The following is an 8,489-nucleotide window of genomic DNA, read 5'->3' on the forward strand; positions in this document are numbered from 1 at the left end:
TTGAAAGTGATCAGAAAAGCAACCAAACTGGCTCAGACAGACCAAGTCGATGACCTTCAAGCTGAAATTGAAGAACTTCTGCAACTAATCGAAGAGGTATGACATTTGACTTGGGGACTGCTCTTTCGTTAACGGGTAGATTGCATTTATTTAATAGTTTTGAATGATGGTTTTGTAGTGTCATTTCCTGAATTCCATGAATGTTAGCTTGTTTAGTCATGCCTTGATTTAGAAACTCACTTTCATGTACTGCTAAATTTAAATGATGTCTGGCATCATATTACAGTGCCTGCATTTGGATAGCAGTCAAGTAATGTGTTTAAACCATAGTAATATAAATAGAGAAGGTCAACCTTATCGCATGAGAAGTTGTAATAATTGATACAAAATGGCAAAAATCACGTCACGGTGATGGAAAAAAAAACCTATAACGTCTTACGATAAGAGTGTGCTGGGAAGGTGTAACTTTTTTGACTGAACTGTGTTGTTTTTTTTTTGCATGTTTGAACAATATTCATGTATTTATGTATTCATGTATTTTCACAGTTGCAGAACCAGGCAGGATTTGACCAATCAAAGCAGGCATCAGATGAGCAGTCGCAGACCCTTGAGTATGATCTGGCCAAGCATCTGACAAATGAATACAAGACCCAGGTGGCAGCCCACCTCACCCTGCAACAGCTTCAGGACTTCAGCTGTGACATCCTCCGCAGTATCCTCAGTATTCGCAGTATGACCTCCAGCATGGCAGAGAACCCTTACACTATGCATCTTTGCGTAAATGCAGCAGGTCTATGAGCAGCCTAGACCGTAAAGCCCAAAGTATACCTGAGTTTTGACAAAAACGCATAGCTTTTCAAAATATACTGAAACACATGCAGGTTGACAAGAGCGAAATTGTTCCATCTTTGTCCAGTTTCTGTGCTATTCTTCTACAGATATTATGAAAAATCGACTTCCCTATGGCCTGTAGAGAAGGGGTTCTCAGGGGCCACTGTCCTGCAGAGTTTTGCTCCACACCTGCCTGTATCTTACCAATCCTGAACAGCTTAATTAGCTGGTTCAGGTGTGTTTGATTAGGGCTGGAGCTAAAATTTGCAGGACAGTGGCCCTCGAGGACCAGGGTTGAGAAAGCCTGCTTATAGAGAATGCATAGATTAAAACAATGGGCTATGCATATACATCATTGTACCCTAGCATACATGTTAAAATCAAAGTATACTTTGGACCTTACATAAAAACAGATGCAACATGATACAGCGACAAGCAAACAACTAATTTACAGTTGATATGTGTTTCATATTGCACCATCAGTCAGGACATGGAGGCACTGGTATTTGTTTTCTTCAGATTTTGTATTTTTATTTATTTATTAATTAGGTTATTGATTTTACATTTCACTTGTCATTTTATTAATTTATTAATTTAGCCACTTAGGAACTCCCTTAAATGACTGTATTCTTTACAGTCTCAGAAAGCAATGTATTATTTCATTCACTGTGAAATACTTTACTGTGTCATACAATCTGAACAGATGACCATGTCTCATAAATTGCTAAATGAGAACATGGTCATTGGATTGATCTCCTGATCTCTGTGAGAACTAAACACTGTTTTTATTAGTCATTTCATGTGATATTATGTTCTTGTTTTTATCCATAAAAAGTAAATGAGATTTCAGACTAGTTTATGATTCACTATTATTTATGTATTTATTTATTTAACTAAAAATACATGTATTTATTTTTGCCATTATTTGTCATGATATTTTTGGGATATTTGAAGATGTGCCTTACATTTGATCAAAATAAAACAAATTGAAGCTAATGTGTTGAATATCCATTGTTGCTCATATTTTCCCTCTGTATTACTTTCTGTATTTGAGATTTAATTGGGTCATCTTTAGCCAGTTGACAATTAATTAGGAAACAGACAAAGGCCCAATGAACAATAATGCACAGCTTGCGACGTGTTGGGTATGCATTATTTGGCGGTCCAGATTCAATTAGTTACATGTTGCTGCTTATCAAGCGCACAGTGCAGTAGAATTCCAATGCACAGTTTTTAATAAAAAATCCAAAGAAAACACAGGAGATCAAAGCAGCGAAAGCAACACACCATAAACCACAAACAGACAATACCCGACAGGGAAGTGACTAAAACAGATGATCATAATTAACCGAAACAGAACCCTCATAATCTTTACTCAAAACAATAATAAACAACATAGTCTGTTAAAAAAGTTAACTATTATTATGGTAAAAATATTGTTTTAGTTTGGGTTAATAATAATAATAATAATAATGACTTTTTTCAGTGACTACTAAATAGTAAAAAAAAATTATTATATATTTTTTATTCACTTTCACAGTACATTTGCTGTCTAATAATTTTGACCATTTTCAGGGATTTCACTCGGATTTACTTTACACAAAATAGTAAGGTAAAGATTCTAGAATGGATTATACAATAATCTGAACAAAGTTGGATATACACAGGCTACATAAAATGATCCAATTTTCCACACATGCACACATCAATCCACAAACGCACGCAACAAATCTACTTACAAATCCACTCACCAGAAGAATGCTAAAACACATGATTTTCTTTGCTCACAAGCCACAATTTCACATAAATATATAATATGGAATTGCACAAAGTGAAACTGCATAAAAATAAATAGCAGAAAATATTATCAGACTGACATACAAAAGTTTGGCTGAAGAGAGAAAACACAATTTTGAACAACGTTGAGCTTCTGTTTACCATATTTAATTAACATTATGGAATAATTTTTTTTTTTTTTTTTAAATGTAACAAATACTTTTCAAATTTAAGGAGTAAAAAGTAGCTTTTCTTCAAAAATATAATCAAATAAAAGGACAAGCAATCAGTTTAAATTGTACGTAAGTAAATTGTACATGAATTAAATAACTGGCATATAATAATAATAATATATCTAAATAATTAAAAAATATTAGTATATAAACTACCCAGTTATTTTACAAATCTAAAACGAGTTTACTTGTAGAATTCTGTCCAGTTAATAGAATGACAAAGCATTTTAGAATTCTCAGAAAGAGAAAAATAGGATACCCTGACAGACACTGTGCTGACGTTATGGGCATTCCTTGACGTACAGGATATGACGTAACAAGTCCTATTTTTATCCAGTTCTTTGATTTTTTGTGTGGTGTTCTTTTCCACTTGATCATACATTGTGAGTTCTCTCTATTTGGTTTCTAACAAGTTAAAGTATTTGCTGACTCACATCAAATCGAGTTGACTCACTTGCTCAATTATCCGACCATGCCTACAGCAGTTCTACAATCATTTAATTTAATTATTGGATTATTTAGGATGTTTATTCACATCACACATCTTAAATATATAATAAAGCTATATCCACCCCATTATATTCATTGGCCATAATTATTTTACAAACTTCAAATAACTCTTTAAAACTGGATGAGTGTCTCAAATCCATTAATCTTTCTTTATTTTAAGGGACTTTTTTTGGTGTGCCTGGCTTGAACTGCCTGCGTCAGTTGGTGTCAAATGGATTTGGGTCCTGACATTCCCATACTTGACATGGATTTATTTATTTTTTTGTTGGTCATTGTGATGTGTCTTGCCTTTCTGTGTGTGTGTGTGTGTGTGTGTGTGTGTGTGTGTGTATCGCGTTTCACGAATCATTTGATTCAGATCGGGACTTCATAGTGCGCTTCACGAATCATTTCATCCCCACCAGGGATAAAAATAATTCAGCAGAGGCAGGGATGCATAGATCAGAGGGGGGAAACTCCCCCCATCCCCCCCTACAAATCGCACCCTGTGGGGGGGGGGTGTGTGTGTGTATATATATATATATATATATATATATATATATATATATATATATATATATAGAGTAGTTGACAGATATTTATGTAGTGCGAAGTCTGATCTTTGAGAAAATATAAAGGGTCACTAATTTCGTCAATTCTTTCACTTCTTTTTGTAACATTTTTACTGAACCTGTACCATAAATTTGTCCTTAGGTGTGACATAGCAAAAATTAAGAAAACAAAAAAATAATTATTTAAAATGCTTTTTAAAGAGACCTTGTCCTCAGAGTTGTGACATCTTTGTCCTGTGGTGTGACAGTACACCATAGGACGTTTCAGCCTTTTTCTGTCAATTAAAGACCTTGCTATTCCAAGCTAACCTGTCATTAGTGGTAAGCAAGACACATTTGCATAATTTTCCATGATTATATGTAGTTTAACATGCATTTATTATTATTATTTTTTTTGTAAACAACTGTTTATTGAATTTTATTCTGTGGAACAGTAGTACAAAACAAAAATCACCTGTACAAATTTAGAACCCACCCCAACCCATCTCACCCCCTGGTAGACTTAAAAAAATAATAATAATAAAAATACATTAATTAATATTAATAGATAAACAAATAACAATAAAATCATTTTTTACAAAGATTTTAGAAAAGACGACAACATTAAAAGCTGAATGCCATGAATTAACATTTTCACGTTAGATCCATGTATACGAGAAGTATAGAGTTCCACTGAGATAATGTCCAACAAATACACAGTCCAGGTTCATCTGTCCATTGTTTGAGGAGGATTCCAACAGTTGACCAGCAATTATTTTGCTGCTGTGAGAGCAGCTAACAGTAAAGATCTTTGCTGGACGGACAAGGTGAAGTCCCAAAAGTCATTCATTAAAAAAATGGCACAGAGTCAATATCTCATATCTCAGTACCCAACAAATATGGTAGGTCCAGAGAGAGCTGAGTCCAAAAAGGTGAGAGAGAGAAAAAAATGCAAAAACGTGCCTAAAACTCCTTGGGAACAGAGATTAAACTTAGGAGAAGACGACAGATTCATATAAAAACGTTTCATTGGAGTCAAGTAAACTCTATGCAGCAATTTCCAATGAATCATTTGGTGATTAGGGTTTTTAGAAGACAATTTAAACATACCCCATACCTGATCAGAAAATAAAACATGCACATCCTCATTAAGATCCTTAGCCTAAACAGTTGTAATAGATAAAGGTTTGTATGAATGCTCAAGAAGAAAGAGATAGATGACTGAAGCAGAGGAGGGAGATTCCTCAGAAGGAAGGATTAGTTTGCGCAAAGGGTGAACACCCCATAAGCCCGTAGGGCCGATCTAATGCGCAAATACATAAAAAGGAGGTGCCTGGCAGATTATATTGAGTTGTAAGATTCTGGAAGGATTTTTAACCACTATCATCATAGATATCTCCCAGAGTGTTTACTTTACTATGAGGCCATTGCGGACAATGAAATGGAGTACTGGCTGACAAAAGATTATTATTGTGGAAAATAGGCGAATGCCTATGCCATTTTGTAACTAGTTGTGAACGTCTTTCAACATCCCTCCATGTGGAGAGGAGATGGGTTACAATGGGACCAAACTGAGATTTACACTGCCTAAGCGGAACTCCCGAAAAAACAAGATGCTTCAATTTATACAGATAAACAATAGATTCCTCAATTGCTCTCCAAGACACAGAAGCGTCAGGATCGAACCAAACTTATAAAGGGCAGAGGGAAAAGGCTTGAGCATACAGTCTAAAATTAGGGAAAGAAAGACCTCCATGTAATCTACATCGTTGTAAGGTAGTCAGTTTAATAAGAGGACGTTTCCCATCCCATATATACCGTGAAACACATGCATCTAGTTTGTTCCAGTAGCCAACCAGTGGAGCGAAAGGAATCAAGGAAGAAAAGAAAATAATACGTGTGAGAACATTCATTTTAATCACTGATAAACGCCTGAAAAGAAGTAAGAAGACGAGACCAATTTTCCAAATCTGAGGATACTTTGGCTAGAATACCATTATAGTTTTTTTGAGACGATTTCCTGCAGGGAAGGAAAAACATCTCTCCCAAGTACTTAAAGTTTTCAACCAATGGAATAGATATAGAAAGGGACATGGAATCAATTTTAGAATTGAGGGGAAGTAAACATGACTTACTCCAATTAATTTTAAACCCTGAGAGAGATCCAAAATGGTCAAATAAATTCAGCACATGAGGAATAGAATGTGACGGCCTCTCTAAAAACAGTAAGATATCATCAGCAAATAAAGAAATGATAATGAGTATTCCGTATATTTATGGGAGAAATCATTTCAGATTGTCGAACCGCTTGAGCTAAGGGTTCCAAGGATAGGGCAAATAACAGAGGAGACAGCGGGTAACCCTGATGAGTACCTCGATGTATAAAGAATGGGTCAGAGCGAACAGCACCTGTGAGAACAGTGGCTGCTGGATTGGCATACAGAACTTTTATCATATTTATGAAACTCGATCCTAGACCCAGATGTTGTAGAACCACCCATAAATAGTTCCATTGTAGCTGATCGAAAGCTTTCATCGCATCTCGAGATAATACTACGCAAGGAGAGGACAAACTATTCTTTGAATTAATAATATGATATATCCTGCGTAAGTTATCCGAAGCTGAGCGAGATTTAATGAATCCTGTTTAGTCATGATGAACTAGCCTGTTCATAAATTTGTCTAGACTACGAGATCGTACTTTAGCATATAATTTAACATCAATCAATACCAAAGAAAGTGGCCGGTAACTAGAACAGGAAGTCAGATCTTTATCTTTTTTTAACAAGAGACAAATAACAGCTATATTAATGGATGGGTGAAATGGATGGGGATTTCCCCTTGTTCATAGATCGAATTGCTGTGATCGGTTCAGCCAGGTATTCCAAATCTGAATCTGACAGCCTAGGTAAATCAAAGTTGGACAGAAAAGATGCAAAAGAGTCAGGGTCACCATCAGCGGAAGAAGTATAAAGGTTAGAGTAAAAAGAGTGAAAAGCGATATTAATATCTTTTGGTTGTCATAATGAGCCCAGATTGGGATTTCACAGCTAAAATATTAGCAAACTTTTCACTGTTGCATAATCTTAGGGCTAAAAGGTGGCTTGGTCTTCTCCCTTGAAAATAATAATTCTTTGAATCTTTGAATCAGGAATCCTGCCCTGCATCTCAGTAATGAATTGAGTTCAGACCTAACCGCCATGATTGTACTGAGTGTATTGTCTGAGAAACAACGCTGATTATCTCTAGTCAGATTCTGGAGCTGTGATTCCAGTTCAACTATCTTTTTGTGGCGGTTTTTCTGAAGGAAAGAGGCATATGAAATTGAGTTATTCCTTATAAACCCTTTAACTGCATTCCAAAGTGCTCGAGGATTTAGGGTTAAATCGCCATCTAGTGGCACGAGATGGCCGAGGGACCAAAGATAATCTGCACAAACTTCCATCATGATCCGACAAAGATAAGGAACAGATATCGGCATCACGAACAGGTGAAGATGAAGTAGTAGAAATTAAAATATAGTCAATTCGCGAATAGGATTTATGAGTAGCAGAAAAGAAAGTGAAAGACTTAGCAGAAGGGTTTAATAAACGCCAACTATCCACCAACGAGGATGAGGTTACACATTGCTGAAGTTTGTCAGAACACAAAGCTTGAGAGTGTGATTCCTTTGGTCCAGATCTATCTAAGATATGCGACATTACAGAATTCATATCTGCACCCAATACAATTTCAAAATCTGAAAACTTCAAGAGATAGGTTGACAAAACAGAGAAAAAAGTAGGGTCAGGAGTACAAGGGGCATAAACTGAGATAAATACAATATTCCTATTCTCCACTATTGATTTTATGTGTGTAATTCTTCCAGCTGTATCACAACCTTTCTCTAAAATAGAAATATTTAAAGTCCTCCGCACCAATATTAGGACACCCTTGGTTTTAGTATCCGAAGATGAGTGAGATACCACTTCATAAAACTTATTATTACACCTGCGTATATCCTCCTCTTTCAAATGGGATTCTTGAACTAACTCTATATCAATCTTTCTTCTTCGCAAAAATTCCAGAAAACCTGTACGTTTGTGAGGGCCATTTAGCCCATTAATATTACAACTCAGAATATGAAGGTCAGTCATAGGTATCAAACAGAATTACTGCATAATCAGACAAAATACAAGTTTGAAAATAAAACCAGTTGGGTCTACCATTAAACCACCCCCCACCCTCCCAGATACCATTCAAAAAAACAAACACATTCCCATGAACTATGGCAGATCAAACCAAGAACAAACCTTGATCTGCCAGCACCCCTTAATATGGTCCGTGGCGTCAACAAAAACCTGCACATTACTGTAGCACCAACATTTGGCCCCATAGTCACATATTGACAAGGTAGTATTTCTATTTTTTAAAAAAAGAAAAAGAGAAGAGAGATAAATACAGCTAAAACAATTAACATATCATAATCAGTAAGCGATACTGTATGCACAATGAACTATGAATTAAGAAGTGAACATTAAATTGAACAGTGAAAGACACAGTCACCTAACCATTTAGAGCATCTCTTCTCCGATTAGACCGCAAATGTCCAGCTGGAGTTCACAGAGTT

At 35.8% G+C, this 8,489-nt stretch overlaps 1 protein-coding gene across 1 annotated transcript in view; it reads left to right on the top strand.

Annotated features, from left to right (window-relative positions):
• LOC306858165 (uncharacterized protein) overlaps window positions 1-1,840 on the top strand; it is a 3,176-nt gene extending 1,336 nt beyond the window's left edge. Inside the window, exons 4-5 of the mRNA XM_079398562.1 lie at window positions 1-96; window positions 547-1,840. The exon at window positions 1-96 is cut by the window's left edge and continues 51 nt beyond it. Coding sequence (XP_079254688.1) covers window positions 1-96; window positions 547-798 — 348 coding nt within the window. The 3' untranslated portion in view covers window positions 799-1,840. The remainder of the gene's footprint in view (window positions 97-546) is intronic.
• The last annotated feature ends 6,649 nt before the right edge of the window (window positions 1,841-8,489 follow it).

The sequence above is a fragment of the Barbus barbus genome (assembly GCF_936440315.1).
Source record: "Barbus barbus genome assembly, chromosome: 38".
NCBI lineage: Eukaryota > Metazoa > Chordata > Actinopteri > Cypriniformes > Cyprinidae > Barbus > Barbus barbus.